At 47.1% G+C, this 22,962-nt stretch overlaps 2 protein-coding genes across 17 annotated transcripts in view; one reads left to right on the top strand and one right to left on the bottom strand.

The window, feature by feature from the left end:
* Nucleotides 1-22,071, bottom strand: part of Ogg1 (8-oxoguanine DNA glycosylase) — a 30,674-nt gene extending 8,603 nt beyond the window's left edge. For 2 of the 14 annotated variants that reach the window (XM_034511265.2, XM_076940241.1), the window contains exons 1-7: nucleotides 21,662-22,068; nucleotides 20,984-21,231; nucleotides 20,126-20,305; nucleotides 17,960-18,141; nucleotides 16,740-16,890; nucleotides 16,559-16,608; nucleotides 16,306-16,392 (exon numbers count right to left, since the gene is read on the bottom strand). In XM_034511265.2, coding sequence (XP_034367156.1) covers nucleotides 16,306-16,392; nucleotides 16,559-16,608; nucleotides 16,740-16,890; nucleotides 17,960-18,141; nucleotides 20,126-20,305; nucleotides 20,984-21,231; nucleotides 21,662-21,798 — 1,035 coding nt within the window. In that variant the 5' untranslated portion in view covers nucleotides 21,799-22,068. Of the gene's footprint in view, nucleotides 1-14,043; nucleotides 14,823-16,090; nucleotides 16,416-16,558; nucleotides 16,609-16,704; nucleotides 16,891-17,959; nucleotides 18,142-20,125; nucleotides 20,306-20,983; nucleotides 21,232-21,661 lie in introns of those variants that run through there. The other 12 variants (XM_076940239.1, XM_076940240.1, XM_076940237.1 and 9 more) reach the window with 12 other exon arrangements.
* Camk1 (calcium/calmodulin dependent protein kinase I) lies at nucleotides 6,144-16,153 on the top strand. 3 transcript variants are annotated; one of them, XM_034511263.2, is made up of 13 exons: nucleotides 6,190-6,345; nucleotides 7,513-7,627; nucleotides 8,226-8,340; nucleotides 9,852-9,983; nucleotides 10,883-10,957; nucleotides 11,041-11,179; nucleotides 12,110-12,236; nucleotides 12,330-12,405; nucleotides 13,164-13,276; nucleotides 13,794-13,872; nucleotides 13,965-14,052; nucleotides 15,652-15,769; nucleotides 15,874-16,153. In XM_034511263.2, the coding sequence occupies exons 3-13, from the start codon at nucleotides 8,258-8,260 to the stop codon at nucleotides 15,966-15,968; spliced, it is 1,125 nt and encodes a 374-aa protein (XP_034367154.1). In that variant the 5' UTR covers nucleotides 6,190-6,345; nucleotides 7,513-7,627; nucleotides 8,226-8,257; the 3' UTR covers nucleotides 15,969-16,153. The 3 variants fall into 3 exon arrangements, with proteins under 3 accessions (XP_034367153.1, XP_076796362.1, XP_034367154.1); XM_034511262.2 differs by lacking the exon at nucleotides 7,513-7,627 and having other exon boundaries at nucleotides 6,144-6,345; XM_076940247.1 differs by lacking the exon at nucleotides 7,513-7,627 and having other exon boundaries at nucleotides 6,185-6,345; nucleotides 11,041-11,122.
* Nucleotides 22,072-22,962: the final 891 nt, after the last annotated feature.

Here is a 22,962-nt window from a genome sequence, read left to right as displayed (position 1 = left end):
GAAACACTGACGCGCCCATCTCCTCTCTTACAAGCTTTCCATTTAGTTTGCTTCCAAAGATTAAATCTAAATCATTTGAAAACAAACAAACAAACAAGAAAAAAAGCAAAAAAGGAAGAAGGGGCTTCCCTCTCAAACACGTACAGGGGCTGCAGAGGCGGCTCCACAGTCAAGGGTGCTTGCTGTTCTTGCAGAGGACACAGGCTTGGTTCCCAGCATGTATATCAGGAAGCTCACAACTACCTGTAACTCTGTTCCAGGAGACTCAACACCTCTTCGACATCTATGGGCTCCTGCTAACATGCGGTGGGGATACATACACTCCTTCCTGAACATACACATACAATTAATCAATAAATATAAATAAATAAACTTAAGCCTGGAGAGAGCATCATGAAGCATGGGAGGGAAGTGGGAGGAGTCACCACTTAAGATAGCAGTGACCATGTTCCAGCAAGTAAAAGCTCTTTTTTGTCTGATATGAGGAACTTGGGGTGCAGAAAGGGGAAGGGCCAGATCAGATAGATGGCAGTATGTCAGTTTTGTAACCTGAGTCCAAACTGTAAAGGCACATAGTGTACACCCATCTCTGGGTCCTCTTGCATGAGTACATAATAAAATCAGGTATGAGGCTGGAGGGTCAGAAGGAAGGCCTAGAGAATGCTAAGGTCTGACAAGTCTGGACAAGTCTGGAAGTCTGAAGGGACCTTTGGTTCCCTCGGACAGGCTGTTCCTGATACACTGAGAGAAGAGGAGTAGATACCAAAAAGGCCATGGAGAACCCCCAAATATGGAGCATAACCAAAACATGGGATTCCAGAAAAGGAGAAATAATTTGAAAGTTGGCTGTCTTAGAAAAACTGCTGTCTAGGAAAGAAAAATTTCCCTTTCTGCCTCATTCCCTTCTGGGGGGTTGGGCATTTTGAGACAGGCTCTCACCGTGTAGTCCTAGCCACTAGGAAGCCCTGTGCAGCTGAGGCTGACCTTGAACTTGGAATCTTTTGCCTCTGCTTCCAGGTATTGAGATTATAGGCATAAACTACTATGTCCAACTGTTTCTTAAAAATTTAAATAATCTAAATAATTTCAAATCAAGTGTGATATCTCATATCATAATAATCTCAAGTGAAGGGCTGCTACCCTGTGCTCAGTAGTGAGTTCTAGACATTCCAGAATAGACTGAGCTACAGAGTAAGGCCTGTTTCAAAACTCAAAAGAAGAAAGTGTGTATGTGTGTGTGCATGCACATGTATGTGTGTATACGTGTTTGTGTGTGTATGTAATCAATGGGTAAAAGTGCTTGTTATGTAAGCCTGAAAGCCTCTACACTCAGGCTACACACCTTCAACCACACCCACACACAATAATAATAATAATAATAATAATAATAATAATAATAATAATAATAATAAAATTATTAACACCATACTATTAATATTATCTTATAATTATTAATTATTAATAATATTAATCATTATTAATGATAATAATAATAGAAAAGAAACTAGACTAGTACACTACACAGCTATCATCTTGTGACATAATTTTTGTTTAATATAAGGTCTATGTAGTTTGGTCTCAAATTCCTGAGCCCAGGTAGAGAGAGATAGTCAGCAGTTAAGAGAAGGTGCTGCCCTCACACTGGATTCAAACTCGGTTCCCAGTGCCCATGTGCAGGCTCACTACTGTCCGTTACTATAGCTCCAGCCCCAGGGGAACCTGATACTTCTGGCTTCCATGGGCACCTACACTCATGTACACAGATGCATACATATATACACAATTTAAAAGTAAAAAGTAAATCTTTCTTAAGAACAACCCCTCTGGCCTCAAGTTTCCCCAAGTAGCTGTGATTACAAACCTGTGCCACCAGACATGGCTGAACATAGGGATTTTTAAAAATTATTATAAAGTTAGTGTTACTCAACAAAAAGACTGAAGAATACAGATATATAAATGAAACTAAGTCAGAGAAGTTTTAAAAACTATCATTAACATTTGTGGTGTTCTTTTCTACTGCACTGTGAATAAATTTGTGGTTTGCATATTACTTTGAAGTTACCATACAACATACCTGCTTAACCTCACAAGGACATAGTCCTCCTATAAATAGCTCATATTGCCATCAATTACAAGCTGTGGAATATTCCACCCAGCAATTATACCTAATAATTTTTGCCGTAAAAATATTTCTAGGGGGTGAAGGAAGGCTTAGTTAGCAAAGCGATTGCCGCATAAGTATTAAGACCTGCTTTGGATCCCTGGCACTTATGCAAAGAGCTGAGCTTGGGAGGAGTGTGTGGCTGCTGAGGCCTCCTGGCCAACCAGTCTAGCCATCTGGTGAGCTCTGGGGCCAGTGAGATAGCATGTCTCAAAAAATAGAGATGGATAGAGAAGACCCCTGAGGTTGATCTGTGGCCGCCATACGTGCACACACACACAGACAATAAATACTCAAGTTCAGATGTAAAAGGCAATAAGTGACCTTCCCTTTTGGTATATTCTCTTCTTACTAGTGAGACAGAAAATGGCCTAGGCTTACTCTATGCCCCTCAGTGACTTATTAGGTTCTTGGTAAAAATTTTATGTGTTGTTTATATAATAAAAATATTGAACTGTTGTCATCACTGTTCTCCTCCTCTTCTTCCATCCTCTTCCTCCTCCTCCTTTTCCTCCTCCTTTCTTTTTGAGACTAGGTCTCATTTTGTAGCTCAGGCTACAAATTGCTACAATTTGTGGCTACTCTCCCATGTTAGCCTTCCAAATGCTAGGATTGCAGGCGTGAGTCACTATGTCTGGCTAAGTACTTCTCCAGTCTGAAGTTTGTTTTTGACTGTTTACCATGGTTTAAAAAAGGGTAAATTATAGTTTTTTCCCTTCAACAACAAAAGTGAAAGGAATTTTTTATTTTTACAAACTACCTTGTCCATCTTTCCTTTGTGGTTTCTCCTATTTCCTCTAATTTTAGAGAACCGTTCATCCCTCCAATAAATTATTCTCCATTGGGTTACAGAATTGAAGGAAGGACTGGGGTTGTATCTCGGCAGTATGGCATTGATCTAGTATGTGCAAGACTCCAACTCCAGGAAAGCATGAGGGGGAAGAAGAAAGGGAAGAAAACAATTGAAAGGGAAATAATGTAGAAGAACTGATTTATTTCCCCATGTTGTAGAAAAAGGAAGGAAATATTATCATATCCTCTTGTTCTGCATGTATTTGGTTTTCCTTGACTGTTCACGGAAAGTAGTTAACGCAGAAATTAAGTGTATTCATGTGCATCCAAAACACTGGAAGAACAGGTACCAAAAACTCACTCTGGTTACCTGTGGTCAACAGGTAAAAGACTGAAATGAAGTTCTTGTTTCTGCCTACTCAGTACTTTTCCTTTGGGCCAGGTACTTCTCTTGTGTGTATAGCTGGCTACCTATGGTGCTTTATTCCTCTGACAACATTCTGGGGGTCAAGAGTAGCTACGTCATTCAATTACTCAGAGAGATTCAGGGACGCAAGAGTCCTCTGCCAGGTAGAGAATAGTATTCTGTATTGGAAAGGAGGTCAACATGAAAGAGGAATCAAGACAGGAGAGGAGAGGAGGCAGCTGCATGAGCTCAGCACCTCTGGTTCTCGTCTCTGAGAACCTGGTCCTTAGAGCTGCCTCTGATCTGTACTAGCTATGGTACATAAAGGCTTAAGGCTGTGACTGTAACACTAAGGAGGTAGAAGCAGAAGTCAGAAGTTTAAGGTCATCCCCAGACTACATAGCAAGTTTGAGGTCAACCTGGGCTCCACAAAACCCTGTCTCAACAAAATAAATAGTGGGGCTGGAGACATGGCTCAGTGGTTAAGGGTACTTGTTGCTCTTGCAGAGGACTTAGATCCAGTTCCTAGCAGCCATACAAAGGCTAACTACAGTTCCAAGTAATATGATGTTCTCTCTGGCCTCTAAGTACAATGCACACACAGGGTACACTTAGATATAGGCAAAACACACTCATACACATAAAATAAAAATAAATCTATAAAAATAAGTAAAAAAAAAAATAAAGGTTAGAAAAAGTGAGGGCTGGTAAGATGGATCAAGAGTTAAAGGCACCTGCTATCAAACTTGACCTTTAATCCCTGGAACAAAACCCACCTAGTAAAAGGATAGAATCAACTCCTAAAGCTGTTCTCTGACCTCTGCATGTATAGACATAGACACACAGACATACACACAGACACATACACACAGAGTATAATTCACTTTTTAAAAGTGAGAACACCTGAATATCCCAGAAAAGCATTAAAAGCAGACAAAGAGTCAGACCATAAAAGTTGGGCAAATGGAGACTGGACAGGTGGCTCAGCAGTTAAGAACACTTGCTGCTCTTGCAGAGGACCCAGGTTGGTTTTCAACACCCACACAGCAGCTCACAATCACTTGTAATTCCTATTCCAGATGATCAGATACATTCTTCTGGCTTCCAAGGGCTCCTGCATGAACATGGTTCACATACATACACTGGCAGGCTCACACACAGAAATAAAAAAGTAAATGAATCTTGAGAAAAGTCATACTGGTCTTCAGTGGGACAGTTTATCACCCAGTAGTGTTGTCATAGAGATAAACACAAAACTGTACTGACACAACTCCCTGGCTCAATAGTATGTTGGATGGCTGTTGAGGAGACTAGAGGTACGGTCCTAGGTCAGAAGTGGGTTAGGAATCTGAGATACTGAGATGTGAGGGAAGAAAACACCTCTTAGTCTCTGATCCTGGTCAAATTGGACCTTTTCTTTGAGCCCTTGTTTATAATTGAATCTTTTTCTCATGTTTTATTTTGTTTTGTTTGTGTATTTGTGTGAGTGTGCAAGCCTATGAAAGCCAGAGGAAGATGTCAAATGTCTTGTCCCTTGCCTTACTTCCTTGAGACAACGTCCCTCTCTGAACCTGGAGCTAGGCTGGTGGCATGCTCCGGTATGCTACCCCACAGTTCTGGGGTTACAGGAGCACACAGTCCCTCCAGCTTTTTACATGAGTATTTGAACTCAGGTCTTTTGCTTGAGCAGCTCACCCACTGAACCATCTTCACATCCTCTTGTATCTTTTCTTCCTCCCTACCCTTGAAGGAGAATCTCCCCAGTTTGCTTAAGACATTTGACAATGTACTTATCTCTGCCTCTGAAGTTCTAAGATTGTGTCAGCCACCACACCAGCTTGTTTTGAGCTACTGTTCTAAGTACTGCACACCCATTACACAGAACTCTCAAGAGAATTCTGAGTTGGTAGTTAATAAGTCCTTCCTCAGGGAAGAAACTGAGACTCAGAAAGGTAGAGCATGTTAAAAGAATGGTCAGACTTCAAAACCTTTCTAGCAATCTTAGCTGTCTTCTCAGGCCTGACCACTCCAGGACAAAGTAGGGCCAAACTGGGAGAAACAGAGGTTGAATTCAGGAGGGAGAGCTGCCCTAAGTAGGCCAGGTTGCTACCTTTGCCTGGCTCCAGGGCAGACCTACCTCTTATTCCTGCCAGTTGATTCCCCTTCTAGCCTGAGCTCAATTTATTCCCAAAGAGCCTTGCATAAACCAAGCCGGGTCAGATCCCTTGGCCCCAAGCCTCCAGCCCCAGGAACAGATTTGCTCCACCCTCCCACCCTGGCTCCCAGCCATGGGTCACATGGCACTTTGGCCTGCTTCCTTAAGGATCCAGATTTAACTCCACCTCCCCCTTTTCACCTCTCTTCCTTGCTCTTTTTGAGCAGTACCTTGAAAGTGTGTGGGATAAAGGCCTCAGCTCTGTTTTGCTGGTGTGGGACCTCAGTTTATCTGCCTATTAAATGGGACCTTACAGCTTTTCATCAGCCCCTTACTAGTCTTCTGAGTCTTGCATGGGTCCAGCTCCATTTAACTGGAAGGTGGGGAGAGAACGGGTAGGAGCCTAAGAATCTTAAGGCAGGTCCCAGAATCCTTTAGAAAACAATTCCAGATTCAAACTGACCAGCCTCTCGCATCTCATGAATGTTGGTTCAAAAATCATCTGCTTCTAACTAACTGCTGACTTCAAGACCATCTGTGGAGCTCACTTGTCTCCTGCTGACGACCAAAGGGCAAGCAAGCATACTGCAGGGCCCGTAATAGAACAACTGGGCCCCCTTCTCCAGTCGGAGAGTGTTCTTCCCTAGTCCCCAGGTCCTCTGCCGCAGGCTCCTCCTCCATTGACATCAGAGCCGCAGGCGGGCTGAGGGAGCGGAGCCCCAGCCGAGCGCCAGCGACTGAACAGGCAAACTGACCAGGCACAGACGCGGCAGGAGCTCCGCACCAGCTACCTCGGCCCTCGCAGCCAGCCCCGAGGCGGGGCAGCCACAGGTACAACTGAGAGCCGCCCGGGGAGCTCCAACAGGATACTGAAGCCCAAGGGTGGGAGGGGCGCCTGGCCCCTGGATGGAATAGGTTTGGGCCTTAATCTCCCACCTCCATCCCAGGCCCTTTAGCCTTTAGGTGTTAGGTGACCTCCATTGATATTGCCTGGGAATCAGAAAAGGGTGGGGAAGGGTTTGAGTGAGTGAGTGTGTGTGTGTGTGTGTGTGTGTGTGTAGTGTATGTGTGTGGTGTACTGGACAAGCACTAGGCCTGACTGTGGAAGGGCGTGGGCATTTGGAAGTGCAGATTGGGGAGGGCATGTGAGGGGTTCCCTGAATCAGGAATGTGCTTCAGTTGTATAAAGGTATCTGGGAATTTATTTTCGTTGTTGTTACATATGGTGTTCAAGGATATACACACACTGGTGTCTGGCTTGCAGAGTAGTAAATTGGAGTTAGGGGGAGGTTTGATCTTGCTCTGAGGGTGTTTAGTTAATCAGATTGTTAAAGCTTGGTTTGCTGTGTAGGGCACTGGGCTGAGGAGTTGGAGGGCGTAGACGTGACTGAAGTTGCCACGTCTGGTATGTGGGAACGGATGCCACATTCATGTGTGCATGGAATCAGTACTGTAGTGTAAGGGTCTGGGAGAGGGGTGGATGAACAAACAGGTAGATGTGAGTGGTGTATATGAACATGTGTGCTGATGTCTGGGTATATGTGCACAGTCAGGTGTCATGGTGTGCAGTGTGCTATATCTAGCAGGAATGTGTCTGGGCTCAAGATTCATGCTAAGTGCTGATGCAGGGTGTGGAACTGTGAGAGTCATTAGTGCTGGCCTCCAGGTAGGTCTGACTTTACCTGAATTTACCATTGCCTCCTTCATCAGAAAACTCTGGCCCTGGTATAGCTGGCCAACGCTCTGGGAGTGGATTCTAGTTCTGATCAGTTCATCCTTCCCAAAGGAAACAGGAGGTTGCCTTCCCAGAGCTCTAGGGCATGAGGGGTCTGTTCTGGCTTCAACCTCTAGTCGATTCTGTGAGGTTGACTTTTCTGAATGATCCCCAGTCTAGCTTTCTACTGGACCAACAGATGACAGACAGCCTTTGTCCTCAGTAAGCTTAGCTGGGAGTTTTTTGGGCAACTCTGGACTCATCCTATCCATCTCCAATCTCAGTTTCCGAGATTTCTCACAAGATACATGGGGAGAGAACCCACCCTCTCTTGGAAGATGAGACGGAGCTCTCTAGGGAAAGGTCCAAGATAGGTCCCTTTCAAGAGGGGACAGACAGGTAAGATCAGTTTTCAGGCTGCTAGGACACAGGGAGTCAGGAGGGCTAGGTCCGGGGAGTTCCAGCTGTGGCTGATGTTGCCTTGGTAACAGTAAGAAGGAGCTATTTAAAAACGTGGCTGAGATATTGCTGGAAGCCCAAGCTGCCGGAAACCTGATTTCCAAGAGGCTAGGGCGTCAAGGAGGAGGAGGGAGAGGACACCATAGCCCTTCCCAGAATGAGACTGAGGCATCACTGCTTCTGGGCACAGGGCTCCTCGAGGGTGCTATCTATGCTGCTTCTAGCTGCTCTGGGGTCTCTATATGCTATCTTCCTTGAGGAGAGGTTTCCTTGGGTGTTAGGATTGAGAAAAAGACTGGGGCAAAATGGAGAATGAAGAATAAATACTGAGAATTTTGCTACCGGAATGACTTTTTTCTAGGCATAAGAAGTTGCAAACATGCTGAATGAACAAATGACGGGGGAAGGCTGAATGCCTGTTGTCAATGAACAGATTCAGGAATGAATGAACGCATGTTGGCTGAATGGTCATGGGACATGCAGTAGATTCTTAAGAGAGGATAGGCCCTCAGCATATCTCTCTCCATTTTCTTCCTAGGAGCCCTGGCTGTGGCTGGGGGGCAGTGGGCCATGCCAGGGGCAGTGGAAGGCCCCAGGTGGAAGCAGGCAGAAGACATTAGGGATATTTATGACTTCAGAGATGTTCTGGGCACGTGAGTCTCAGGGTAGGGTGATGGCGGGGTGACAGAATGGGGAAGGGCTTCGCTCTTGAGCCTGATGGCTAGAGGGGCTGAGTCTGGGGTGATGCTTCCTCTGGTCAGTTGATGAACACTTACTTCCTCTTTCCTACAGATGAGGGCTTACAGCAGCTTTGTCATGATGCAGACTAGTCCAGCTTTTTGGTTTTGGCTAACTGTGGGTGGAATGGGGCCTCTCTTGTACAGCCATGGGTTCTTTATGAAGAGAAGGAAGTACAGGAGAACAGAAGAACCATTTATCTAGATTGGTGCCAAAAGCTGGGTATTCTGGCCTATGTTTGGAAACTGAGGCTGGGCATGGTTGCTCCTGATGGTGGGAATCCAGATATAACTCAAACTGGTTTCTTCTTTTTACAAGTTGGTCTTAGAGACACAGACAAACACAAAATGACAGGTGGATGTGTATTACATTCTTATTGAGGTTGTAGAGACCACAATAGTCTCCTCTGCCTGGGTAACACTCCCTGAAGGACATGAGACCTGGGGGCTAAAAGATAAGATAGGTACACTTGTGCTAGTCAGAAAGAAGGAAGGTAATTTAAGGCAGGTGAAACAGTGCATGTAAAGGCTCAGAAGCCAGGCTACTGCAGAAAGAGGCAGTCTGCTGGAATTCACAGTTAGGGCTGGGGAGACATTCAAGCAATAAGAAATAGAAAGGGGCAGAGAATGTAAGGCCTTGAGAAGAGGCTAAGAAGGCAAGAGGTCATTTCACAGCACAAAGGAAGACATTTAAGACTGCCCATCGGTACTGGAGATAGCTCGGCCGTTAAGAGTACTGGCTGGTCTTGCAGAGGACTAGATTCAGTTCTTAGCACTGCTGGTGCCTCACAACCATGTGTAACTCCAGATTCAAGGGATCTGATGCCCTTTCCTGACTTTTGTGGGCACCAGGTATGTATGTGGTTCAGACATACATGTAGGCAAAACACTCATACACATAAAGTAACTAAAGCTGAAAAAAAGAAAAAGTAAGAAGGACTAGCCATCAAGTGTGGGCAAACTGGAGTCAAGATGGCAACCATGGTGAGGTTCTAAAGGGCATTACATTACTTACAACTCAAACTGAATCAACCAACCACACATATAACCAAGTATTACAGAGGTGGAGTTCAGGCCCTGCTGGCTTGCATGTTATCAGCCTGGCTTCCTTTGGTTGGCTTCAGTTTGGAGCAGGCTCTCCCCAAGTACTGACAAAGATGACTGCCATCCACTTCAGTTTACATCCTACCAGCTTATTCACTCATTCACAGTGCCAAGAAGCTGTCATGTAAGTGACCAGTTACTGAGGTACTGAGGCAGGGGACAGACAACCCTGACTGGCCACGTCTGGCTTATGTGAGCACCTCTGGAGCCAGGGAGAAGATGAGTGCTGAAGAACATAGGTGGTCATGGAGGCTACAGGGAATGGAGGAGAGGCTGAGAAGCTGGGGTTCTAGCTCCTCACTTTGCAAACCTCTGATTCACAGGGGCGCCTTCTCAGAAGTGATCCTGGCAGAGGACAAGAGGACTCAGAAACTGGTGGCCATCAAATGCATTGCCAAGAAGGCCCTGGAGGGCAAAGAAGGCAGCATGGAGAACGAGATTGCCGTCTTACACAAGTGTGTGGGCCCTGCACCGACCCCTCCTCCTTCCTTTAGATTGCTTTAGAAACTGTTTGAATTCCGGGCCTTACAGGACAAGAACTTGGCGGGGAGTGACTGGCACAGAGTTAACCTCCCAGATGAAACTGAGGTGCCAGGGCATGGAGCCTCAAGGCCAACCCACCACACAGACGGTCACCTAAGGCCCTCCCATACAGTAAAGCAGACTATTTGGTGACCCCTGACTAAATTAGCAACCAACTGACAGGAAACCTGTTCACACTGCCAAACTTACAGCAAGCATTTGCTTCCAGTGCCTCCCATTTCCTAACTATCTGGACAGAGAGGGGATGGTCATTTCATTTCCCTAATCATGTGGGTAGGATAATGAGGCCAGTGAGGGAAGAGACTTGTTCCAAGTCACACAGAAAGCCTGTGGGAAAGCCATGTCTTCCTTACCCCTAAGATCAATCGCTGCTAGTTCATTTGTTGAATACTGACTCTATGCAAGCACTGTGCCAAGCATCGTCCTTGTCATGTGATCTTCATGTGACTTTTTTGAAGATCTGTTCTTTTATAGATGACACTCAGGCACAGAGAGGTTACATCCCATTCACCAAATACCATAAGCAACTACTTTGTATCTGGTGCTAAAAGAGAGCTGAATTAGATATTTTACTTGAGAAGGTGATATCTGGTTCAGGGAGGCTAAAAGTGTAAACAAAGGAAACTCAGAAGCCACATTCCCATCAGAGCTGCAAAGTGCAAAAGCTAGCCCCCAAGTAGCATGAAGCACAGACAGCATATCCAGGCCAGGATCTGTTTGACACCAGAACCTTGGTGTCCTGCCCTGGATACAGGGGCCAGGGAATAGGTGCACTACCCTAAGCTTTGAACCACCTCATCTCTCCTTTTAGGATCAAGCACCCCAACATTGTAGCCCTGGATGACATCTATGAGAGTGGGGGCCACCTCTACCTCATCATGCAGCTGTGAGTGGACTGTCTGCCCACCCTCACCCATGCCTCTTCCTGATGCCCTACTCTCTCCGACACTTTCTGGTCCTTTGCTGCAGGGTTTCAGGTGGAGAGCTGTTTGACCGAATTGTGGAGAAAGGATTCTACACAGAACGGGATGCCAGCCGCCTTATCTTCCAGGTGCTGGATGCTGTCAAGTACCTACACGACCTGGGCATTGTGCACCGGGATCTCAAGGTGGGATCTGAGGGGCCTAGTGAACTATATGCACCAGAGGGAGGAGCTCCGTCTCTCTTTGGGTACCTCTCAGCCTCAGCTTCCCATCTGCAAAATGAACTGCTTGTGACCCTCCTAACTAGCTCCTCTTATTCCAGCTTAGACAGGGACACAAGGTGGGCTGGTATTTTACCTTAACAACTTATGTGTCTTTTTCTGATAATGAAACATCTTACTTACTCTTTGTAGAGAATAGGTGGGACAGCAAAGCTTCAGAGAAATGAGTAGGGGCTTACGTTAAAAAACATTTCCATCCAAGCCAGCTGTGGTGGTGCACAGAGGCAGGCAGATCTTTGAGTTCATGGCCAACCTGGTTTTCAGAGTGAATTCCAAGATAGTCAGAGCCACACAGAGACACCTTATCTCAAAAAAAAAACAAAAAACAAAAAACAAAAAAACAAAAAAAAAACAACAACAAAAAAAAAACCCCAAAAACAAAACTTTCAGTCCAGGATGTAAGTAAGGGCTCTGGGATACAATAGACCTTGGTTTGAAGACTAGACTAAGCCCTAACTGGCTCTTGGGGCAATCACTGCCTCTAAAGGCATTGGTCTCCTCATTGGTAAAGTTGGCTTATTCAGACTGGACAAGCTGCCTATGTGGTAGGGTTAAAATCAGTCAAGTACTTATCCAAGATCCAGCACAGGAGGTATAAATTTTTTTGTAATACTGGGATTTTTGTAAGGTTTCTGAGTTCTATGAAATTCCTTCCTACAAACCCCTGGCTGTGTTTTCTAGAACTTACAGTCTTCTAGCAGTAAACACTAGTTAGCTTCTTATGGATTTAGTGAGCTAGCCACAGTGGATTTTAGAGAAGCCTGTAGTGCTGCTAGCCTCTGGCTACCCCTGGCTACCCCTGACTATCCCTTCTCCTCTTTCCTACCCTCCAAGCCAGAGAACCTGCTGTACTACAGTCTGGATGAAGACTCCAAAATCATGATCTCCGACTTTGGCCTCTCCAAGATGGAGGACCCTGGCAGTGTGCTCTCCACAGCCTGTGGGACTCCAGGATACGTGGGTGAGGAGGGTCCTAGGTTGGGGCTGGGGTTGAGGAAAGAGCCAGGAGCTGCAGGGTAGACATTTGTCATCACCATGTCCCTTCTCTCCACAGCCCCTGAGGTCCTTGCCCAGAAGCCCTACAGCAAGGCCGTGGACTGCTGGTCCATAGGAGTCATTGCCTATATACTGTAAGTGGGGACATGGTCAAGATGGCCTGTGGCTAGAGTTGTCTTCCCTGCATCTACCAGATAAATACTCTAACAGGCAGGAATCGGAAAGATGGCTCAGGTGTTAAGAGCAACTGCTGCTTTTCTGGAGGACCCAGGTTCAATTCCCAGTACCTACACGGTAGCTCACAACCATCTCTAACTCTAGTTCTAGAGGATCTGATGCCTTCTTTTGGTCTCTATGGATCCACATGGTGCACAGACTTACATACAGGCAAAATACATATACATATATATATACACAAACAAAAAAAAGTCTAACAGGCTTCAATCAGGAGATACCGTTTCCAGCACTGTGGGAGCACTGAGGAGTTAGCAGAAAACAAAACAATCCATCCTGCCCGAAAGAGCTGACATTAGAAAGAATCAGTAAATAAATCTATACAATAGTGTCACTAGATAAAGATCCCTGTGAAGATAAAGTCAAGCAGGAGCAGGGAGATGGGGATGAATGTCATTTCAAACAGTCGAGGGCTCTTGTGGTGCCATGAGTGGCCTTTGAATGAGTAAACTGTCCAGTTTAGGTGTGGGAAGACTGTCAAACACAAAGAGCCTATTAAAGCATGTTCACAGGACAGAAGGAAGGCCAGTACTGCCAGACGGAAGTGAGCAAGACAGAGGGCTTCTTGTGGTTCTGACTCTTGGCATTGCCCCAAATGCCATCTCCAAGCCAACAAGTCTTCTTAAAGCTGATATGAGTTTGGTTTCTCTCTGCCTAGGCTCTGTGGCTACCCGCCCTTTTATGATGAAAATGATGCCAAACTCTTTGAACAGATTTTGAAGGCCGAGTATGAGTTTGACTCTCCTTACTGGGACGACATCTCTGACTCTGGTATTTGGCTCTTTGCTTCTTCATCTGGCCCCTGCCTCAGGGGTCTTCTTCATCTGCTCCAGGGGTCTCCCCACTGTCTGCCTCTGTCATATCTTAGTCCCAGACTAGAAGTAGATGTCCTATGTCTTACCTTGGGTTCCCTCTGCTTGGCCCTAATCTCAAAGCTATGTAGGCATTCAGTCTTCCAGTATAGTATTTATGAAAATACCTCCCCTGGAGCTGACTGATTGATTCCCTTAGGCTTAAACAGCATAAATATTTCTATCTTCCATTTTGTGTCCCTGTCAGGGACCAGCTGTGATGGCTGTACAGTGGTTTACACACTGGTGTGAGCATACTGAGTGGATTCTTCTGTAATTATGTTCTCAAAAAAGGAGGGAGCTAGAAGGCTGGGGTGTGTGGAGTGGGGCACAGGTAGACCAGGGTTCTTGTCAGGTGAGATGTGAGGGAATGAGCACTGTCTTGGTGTCCACAGGCAGGGTCATGCTGTATCTCTGTTTTTCTCCTGGGGCTCCAGCCAAAGATTTCATACGACATTTGATGGAGAAAGACCCGGAGAAGAGGTTCACCTGCGAGCAGGCCTTGCAGCACCCGTGGTGAGGGCTTCCACCCCAAACTATGTGTGATGGTGGGACCTGGGCCAGACCTGCCCCATCCTCACAGGCAACTCTGCATATGCCCATCCTAGGATTGCAGGAGATACAGCACTGGACAAGAACATCCACCAGTCAGTGAGTGAGCAGATCAAGAAGAACTTTGCCAAGAGCAAGTGGAAGGTCAGCATATACCTTTAATCCTGGGTCTTCCCCACACTCAACTTGCACAGTGCCCCTTACCAACTTCATACAGGACCTGTCCAGGGAGGTCCAAAGAATCTCTCTTGTTCACTCAACAAAGGCTCCTGACCCCTAAAGTCCAGAGGTGGTTCCTGAGCTCTATCTCCAGAGAGACATGATGTAGCCCATGGGACCCAAGAAGGGTCAGAAAGGTGGCCACAGACCTATAGTTGACTAGTAATTAACCATAGAGAATATGCTGGAGGTAGAGGGAACAGAAGTGCAAAGAGGCCAGGGTAAAAGAATGTGGCCTGGACTAGAGGGGCTGAAGGAACTAAGGGACGCGAGTGTTGAGAGGCCAGGCTGGAGAAGCTGGCAGAGGCTGCTGGGCCATTGAGGTCTTTGACTGCTACAGTGGGACACCCACCTTTTGTAGAGGAAGACTCCAGAAAGACTGAAAGCAGGAGCTTGTCCTGAGGAAAGGGCTTTCAGGATGCAGTGAAGGCAAGGAGGGAGGCCCGAGAGGCCCGGCAGGATGTGTCATAGATGCAGCAAGAGGAACACAGGAGTGGGTGAAAGCAGGAGGGAGACTCAGAAGAAACAGATGGGAGGCATACCAAGAGAGTGAGATGTCAAAGGCTGCCCCAACCTTCTGGTTAGGGACAAAGTGGACAGTGGCACCATAATCATGATAAGGACCCTGGGGCGGAAACATGTCTTGAGGAGCTGATTGTAGCTTTGGATATGGTCATGAGCAGCACATGGGACATCTGGGTGAATATAAAATGACAGAAACAGGTAAATTATGTAACCTTTCTCCACCTCAGTTTCTTCCTTTGAAATTAATGCTATTCCAGCACTTGGGGAGGCAGGAGGATCAGGAACCACATGAAACCTTGTCTCAAAAAAGTGTGGGTGGGATGCTTAGTTGGCAGAGTGCTTGCCTAGCATGCATGAAACCCTGGGCTGGCTCACCAGCATCATACAAAACTGGGTATGGGAGGGGTACATGCCTACAACCCCAGGCCTCAGGAGAGAAGAGGTAGAATGGAGGACTGGCAGGCTACATGAGAACCCATGCTAAAAGAAATTAATGATATTAATAGTGTCTGCCAGAGCCTGGTGTAGTGACACACACCTTTAATCCTAGCACCTGGGAGTCAGAGGCAGGCAGCTCTTCATGGGTTCCAGGACAGCCAGTGCTACATGGTGAGATCCTGTCGCAAACAAACAGTGCCTGTCATCCCTGGTGGGTAGCAGACATATGCCTGTAATCTCAGTACTCTGGAAGCTGAGGCACAATACACAGTAAGACTGTCTAAAAAGAGAAACAACACAGAAGTGCTGCCTCAGAGGATGCTGTGAGGATTTAGTGATGAATAACCATGCAACACGCTCACAGCTGTGTAGATACACAAATGTTGGTTACATGAATTATAGTTTTATGTCCCTTTGTATGCATTTTATGTATGTACTGTATGTATAACTGAATATAGTTTAGTAACACCTTACAGAGTCTGGGGAGGACTTGGGGAGACTCCTACTGCTGACCCTCAGCCCTTAAGGCCCCCTTTCATCAGTCCCTTCCCCTCTCCACAGCAAGCTTTCAATGCTACTGCTGTGGTTCGGCACATGAGGAAGCTGCAGCTGGGCACCAGCCAGGAGGGGCAGGGACAGACTGCTAGCCACGGAGAGCTGCTGACACCAACAGCTGGGGGTAAGAACCAGGGTCCCGTGGAAGGGCATGAGACCATGTGAAGAAGCACAAAGCTGGAGCTGGAGCCTGCCCCACAACCACCCTTCCCCTTTCCTTCCACACAGGGCCAGCAGCTGGCTGCTGCTGCAGAGACTGCTGTGTGGAGCCAGGCTCGGACCTGCCCCCTGCACCACCCCCAAGCTCTCGGGCCATGGACTGAACATCAAGGAAGTCAGGGTTTCTTCCATGGAAGGGGTTGGAGGCAGCCTTCCTCCTCACCCCAAAACTGGGGAGTTCCTGACCCCATACCTCTTCACCCCTCCCCTCTCACTCTTCACTGCATTTTCCATACAAATGTTTCTATTTTATTGTTCCTTCTTATAATAAAGGGAAGATAAAACAAGACAGTTCTGTTTTCTCAAGTAGCTTCCTTGCCCCGTTAGACTGACTGACTTGGGGTGCTGACCTTTCTGACTTGAGACCAGGTGGGGACAAGGGAGAGAAATGGAGAACAAAGGGAAAAATATCAATGACACCTTTTGTCCCCTGGGCCCTACCTAGCCCTCTGGCCTCTTAGATCCCTTTTTCCGCTTTGCTGGTGGCTCCCGAGGCAGCTTTGGTTGAAGGTCAGCACTGAACAGCACCTATGGGAAGGGGCATAAGGAGTCTACGGAGAGCAGGGCATGCTGAGGTCAGGGCTGGGGTCAATGGAGAATACTGGGGGATGGGGGTAGTCATTAGAACAGGTGGCTGAAGAGTCCAGGGGTCAGGTAGGGTGAGGGAAAGTCCTTTAGGGCTAGGTTTACTTACTGCTTGGGCCCAGCCAGCATAAGGTCCCCACAGATTCCGGAAAAAGTCCCCTAAATTAGAAGCGAGACTACATTAATTGACTCACAGCCCTCCATGCAGAGATGGGGATTGTGGGAGAGATGATAAAGAATTAGAGATTCTCTAACCTCAGCCCAATGCCCCAGCATCACATTCTCCTCACCCAGTTCCTTGTTGGCCAGAGGGCTCGGGCCCTTAGCCTGTGATGTCTTAGGATGCCAGCTGTAGTCACGATGGGCAATCTGCCACACGTGGACATCCACAGGCACAGCCTGGGGTTTGTCAAGAGCCATTAAGCAGATGCAGTCAGCCACCTTTGACAAAGAGAGAACTGTTGTGGAGGAATGGCAGGATTTGGCCAGTACCCAAAGCTCTCTGTTTCCTCTTTCCTCTAAGGTAGCACCATTCTGCATTCTCAGTCAGTATGCAGTAATTACCTATTACCTCTAAAAATAGCTCCAAGAAGACTTGTTCCTGAGTGAACATCTGTGTGGGCCATACTCTCATAGAACCTCGGAAGAAAGTATGACCACACTCTTTTCACAGGTAAGGAAACTGGGGCTCTGAAGTGTCTTGGACAAAATCATGCAGCAGAAATTAGGCAATGCCAAAATGTAATGGCAGTCCATTAAAAATTCTTTAAGTCAATGGGGCTGGAAAGATGACTCAGCAGTTAAGAACACTGCCTTCCAGAAGACCTGGGTTCAATTCTCAACACCTGTATGGTGACTTATAACCAGCTGTAACACTAGAATATGTGTTTGCCATGTGTCTGCAGTTGCCCATGGAAACTAGAAGAGGGCATGAGATCCCCTGGAACTGGAGTTAGAGGTGGCTGTTGTAAGCCACCTGATAAGGGGGTGCCAGGAATCAAATTCAGGTCCTCTGGAAGAGCAGCCAGTGATCTTGACCTCTGCACCAGCTAGCCTGAAAATTCATTTTAAGCCACGGAGGAGTATAAAAAATAAAGATAAGTAATAAATTCTAACAGTCTGATAGACAGATCTATTGACATCAACAAAACATTTTGTAAGTACACGTAATTTCAATAAAATAAAACGTAAAATAGAAACATCTTTCCATTTGTCTCCCCAAAGGTAACCAGTATTAACTTTTTGCCTCTTCCCTCTGGAAACTTCTGCATACAAACAGTGGTGCACATAATGTACTGACACAAAGGACCTTTCTAAGGATTTATCCAAAGGGCAGCCTCTTTTATACTCTCTGCATTTTGCCTCTGATAAAACACATGCTAGTCCTTTGTTCTTCCTGTGCTTCCTCTAGAAGCCATGTCTCCCCTGGATTCTCAGCTGTGCCTTGTTTCTGCCTCTCCTGCTCTCAGTCTGGGTGAAGAGGGCACATCCTACCTCTCTGGGGCCTCACCTTGGTGCCCACCCCAGGCAGGGTGCAGAGGGCCTTATGAGCCTCTTCATAAGGGGCCACTCGAAGCTGCTGCAACCAAGCCGGTCCACCTTGCTCTTCGAGGATGGCTTTGGCGCTGGCACATACATAGCGGGCACGGTACCCCAGGCCCAACTTTCTGAGGTGAGTCTCTACTTCTGGACCTGTGAAAGTAGAGAGGGAGCAGCACTCGTCCTCAGGCTAGCGTGTAAGATGCTTTAGCCCAGTGCTTTCCTACACACTTCCACCCTGTTTACTGTCCTCTAGGAGTCAGTGGACAGCTGGGTGTGAAACAAACAGTTCAGGCCTCCACCAATGTTCTCTTAGCACCTCCTATCAGCCGGGCTCTGAGGTAGAGCTAAGGACTCTGGGGGAATCCCCATTTGAGCACTTTAGCTTTATTCAAGAAGCGCTCACACCCATGGCCTACAGAGCTGCAGGAGCTTGGGTGATGGGTCAGCAGGTGATCAGCATAAACCCAACTACCTGAGTTCAAGTCTCAGAACCCATGTAAAAAGCCAGACGAAGAGGCTCACATCTGTAATGCCAGCACTGACTGACAAAGTATATTGTGCTTGCTTTTCTTAAGGATCCTAATGACGGCACTATACACATTTTACAGATGGACAAAGTAAGGGCACAGAAGGGGCTATGTGGGCTGGAGACAGGGCTCAACAGTAAAACAACTTGTTGCCCTTACAGAAGAGCATGTTTCAGTTCGGCATCCGCATGCTGCCTCACAACCATCTGTAACTCCAGTTTTGGGAGATCTGAGCCTCTGCTGAGCTCTGTGGGTACCAGGCATGTGCGTATTATGCATATGTAAACATTGAGGCAAAGCACTCATACACAGAGAATTAAAAAGAAATCTAAACAAAACAAAACCCAAAAGCAACTGAGGAAAACACGTGACACTGATCTCTGACTTCTATGAACACATGCATGTGTGCACCTCAACACATTTATGCACACATAACCATACACTACCTACCTACTCACCCACTGTGGTGGCTTAAATTTGCTTGGTCCAGGGGGTGGCGCTACTAGGAGGTGTGGCCTTGTTAGAGGACTTGTGTCACTGTGGGGATGGGCTTTGAGATTCTCCCTCTAGCTGCCCGAGGATGCTGAGTCTTCTGACTGCCTTTGGATCAAGATGTAGAACTCTTGGCTCCTTCTCCAGCAGTGTGCCTGTTTGGATGCTGCTATGCTTCTTGCCATGATAGTAATGAACTAAATGTCTGAACCTGTAAGCCAGCCCCAATTAAATGTTGCCTCTTATAAGAGTTGCCTTGGTCTCTTCTCAGCAATGGGAACCTTAACTAAGACACCCATCAACCCTACCCCTCCAACACAAAGAGAGGGCATGGTGGAGATAGGATCTCTCAGCCAGGTGGGGATAGCACCTGTGTTCTTAAATGCTTTCCTTTTCAATGCCTCATAATCAACTTATTGCCCCCCAAACCCTTCTAAATAGATTCTAATATTTCCATTGTATTAACAAGGTAAGCCAAGCTTAGAGAGGTAAATTAATTCCTTGAAGAATTATGATTATTAAGCCAAGAGCAGACACTCTAAACTTTTCTTAGTATCAAAAAACACCCCTTGTTTGAGAATGAACCAAAGCAGTTTCCTTGCTATTTAGTCCCTAAGCACTTCACTTAGCTTGGTCCTCATATCTGCTAACCAATATACTTCCCTTACAGAGCAAGTGGACTCACTAAAGTGACAGCAGCTTAAAATCTCCACTAATTTCCTGTTTCAAACACTGCTGGATGCAAGATGTGTCTCCCTTTATTCTGTCCTCATGATTCTGACAGGGTATGTAATATTATTTTCCATTTCACAGATTCACAGATTCAAAACAGAAGCACACATGAAAGTGTCAAAAGCAGGATTCAGAACTAGGCAGTGTCTCAGATTATCTGTCTGTAAGTCTAAACCACGGGTCAGTGTGTATGTTCTTCTAGTGAGGTGGTGCTGTTTTGGGGATCAAATCTGAGGATGACTTGTATCTGGAACTGAGCAGACTAAGTGTGGTAGTTCTGGGTGGAGACAGTGGCACAGTGAGAAGCTTTGAGATAGGAGCTCACGGCTTGGGTAGAACCGAACAGAACTTCTTGTCCAAATGCTGAAGGGATGCATACTCACCAGCCAGGGCATGAAGGTCTGGGAAGCCATGATAAGTGACATCATCAAGCTGAATGAGCCGAGGTCCAAAGGCCTGGCATAGCCGTTCCACCATGCCAGTGATGCGAGCAATGTTGTTGTTGGAGGAACAGATGAAAGAGAAAAGGCATTCAGTGGGGTCTTGTCTCAGTAGTCTCACACCTAGAAAGCAGAAAGGCAGGGGCCGGGAGACACACCTTGCATCCCTTTACACCAGACACTATGCCTTGAGGCTCCAGGGAGACCTGGAAGAATAAGGGACCGCTCTTGTCGAGAAATCACTAGACCTCTCCTGTCTTATAGCACCTTGTGAGGTCTGGGGGACCACCCCATTCCACCGAGGGGGAAAAAAAAAGAAGCCACAATGTAAACACCACATGAACAGGGCTTTGTTTTGTGTCCTTTTCTTTATTCCCCAAAGAGGTAATGTGATTCAGTATATAATGACAGAGTGAATGATGTCACCTGTTCCAGGACACACAGTCAGGATTGGGCCCCTTATCTTTATCAGTTTCCGGTGGTGATCATCATCACTATAACAATAATGTGCTAAGTAGTAGTCTAAGCACTTTAATAAGCAGATTTCAATTCTTTGCTATTATCATGTATATGTGAGTGTGGACATAATATAAGCCATGGCTCATGAGTGGTGGTCAGAAGACAACTCTTGGGAGTTGGTTCTTTCCTTCCACTATGGCTTATGGGCATTAACCTGCATGACAACTGCTTTTATCTGATGAACCATCTTGATGGCCCTGCTGTATCTGCATTTTATAGAGGGCAAACGGAGTCACAGAGATGTAATTTAACAAAAGCCACCATTCCTGCCCTTGTACTCACCTTGGAATTCCTGGGCCACTCTTTGGAAGTGGGAGTCTACAGAAGCCCAATGACTATATAGCTGAGCCAGGCTGACATCTAGCTGAAAGTACTTGTGTAGGGCTTCCAGCTCCTCTAGGGTGGGCCTGCTGACCTGGCCGTTGTCTCCCCGGTACACGGTGCAATACAGCTGATCCTCGGTCTGAGTCAGTGTCCATACTTGATCTGCCAGCACGCCACTCCAGTGAGCCGGGCTTTGCTCCTTCCACCTGGGCATCCCAGCAGACAGCCCTAGCTAGCACCGTTACCCATCTTGAACTCGTTAAGGTCCCTCCTGCCTTACAAATGTCCCGCCTGTAAACTGACTAATTAGTTAAAAATAAAAGTAGCATGCTTTCATCTTAAAAATAAAAAAGAAGTAGTACTGGGGATTGAACCAAGAGCCATGTGCGTGAAAAGCAAGCACTCTTATTACTGCACTACATCCCTCAGCTTCCCCATTGATTTGTATTGCATGGGCCTCATAACCTTGCACACTCATCACCTCTACTACCTAAAGAAGGTTAACAGACAAACCACCGGTGCTTATACTCCAAAATGTACTCTTATCCATTACTCCCAACATTCTCTGCATCCCTAGTGGGGAGCACTGAGGGGTCAGCATTCTAGGGAAGAGTCCTCCCAAGAGCAGTCACTCACCGGAAGGACTGTCCAGAAGCTAAAACCAGGTCCAGACGCAGCTCAGAGCGTGGACACGGGATAGAGGCCCAGAGGGCCGGGCTGGAGGTTAGGGTGCGATGCCTCATGCTGCTAGGCAGACGGGAACGGAGTAACATTCGAATAGCAGTCCCCAGCCCATTACGGCACCGTCCAATCAGAACTCGGCTTCCACACGTCCTAAGACCTCGCGCAGATGTGACTACACACTCGCAGAGGGTAGCACCCTGGGTCCTAGATTCTGGATCTGGTGTAATTTTATTTTGAGTCCCTGTTGAATTTGAGGCACCTTTTCCTCGTAGGAAAGCCTGCCGCAGGTTACCAAACTCCTAAACTCCCCACTCGGCGCTCCTGTGGAGCACGCCCCTCCTCTTCCTCCGGACGTGGCCCCGCCCCCAGAACCTCCTGGAGAGCTCCTCCTCCTGCGCAGCCGTCGAGGTTTGGAAAGGCGCGCCAGTGTGGCTCTTCCGGGTCCCAGCTTACTCTCACCGGAAGTAGATCCTAGCTCAGCTTATTTGATCCTAGAGATAGCCAATCCGAGAAGTGAGAGGCACCAATAAGAACTCGGGAGTGTCAGAGTGGGCGGGCCTGCCTGAGGCGCTGGAGCGGTTGGCCTGCTAGCCTCGCTGCTTGGTGATTGGCTGCCCGAGGCCTGGCTCTGCCATTTCAGGGCTTTCGGTGTGATCTCAGGGCCTACGACTTCTCGGTCCGGCCCGCTCTGGAGCCACATCCTTGCAGGGCGTAGTGGTACACACCGGTCGTCCCAGCACTCGGTAGGCAGAGGCGGGAGGCACGTTCTAGGCTTAAGTAAGCTGGGCTACATGGCGAGACTCTGTCTCAAGAAGTAAACCAAAAGACTCTCATCCTTCCCTGCTCAAGCCTTTCTCCACCGAGCCTCTTCTGAGGCAGTGTGTGGTTTTTCAGCGCTGTCCCCTCCACGTCCTGTCAAGAGGCCCCGAAAGAGCCATCTCGGGCTTCCTAGGCTTCAGAAGCCAGTCTAAGATTTGCTCGCCTCAGCCACAGCCTGCAGCGCAGCTACGCGCTCCAGTCTGAGCATGTCCTTTGAGTATTCCTAACCTTTTGTCCACAGCCGAATGGAATAGGCCAGTATATGGGCTTTCTTTGTTGTTCACTGCGTCCAAATGCCAATGTGTGGACCCAGGCAGCCTAACGGACCAACACGATCAGGAAGCCACCTTGTTCCAAAAGTGACTATCATTTATAATTTTTCCAAAGGCAAAAAAGAATGCTTAGGCTAAGAAACATGAACTTCGGACACTAGG

This window comes from Arvicanthis niloticus, chromosome 9 (genome assembly GCF_011762505.2).
Source record: "Arvicanthis niloticus isolate mArvNil1 chromosome 9, mArvNil1.pat.X, whole genome shotgun sequence".
Taxonomy (NCBI): Eukaryota; Metazoa; Chordata; class Mammalia; order Rodentia; family Muridae; genus Arvicanthis; species Arvicanthis niloticus.
Note: the sequence above shows the minus strand (reverse complement) of the source record. Positions and strands in the feature narration are given on the sequence as shown.

Excerpts from the sequence above, each read along its gene's own strand:
- Camk1 (XM_034511262.2), top strand. The coding sequence starts at position 8,258 with ATGCCAGGGGCAGTGGAAGGCCCCAGGTGGAAGCAGGCAGAAGACATT. Across the intron at positions 11,180-12,109 it reads TTGTGCACCGGGATCTCAAG|CCAGAGAACCTGCTGTACTA; the intron begins GTGGGATCTGAG and ends CTACCCTCCAAG. Across the intron at positions 12,406-13,163 it reads GGAGTCATTGCCTATATACT|GCTCTGTGGCTACCCGCCCT; the intron begins GTAAGTGGGGAC and ends CTCTCTGCCTAG.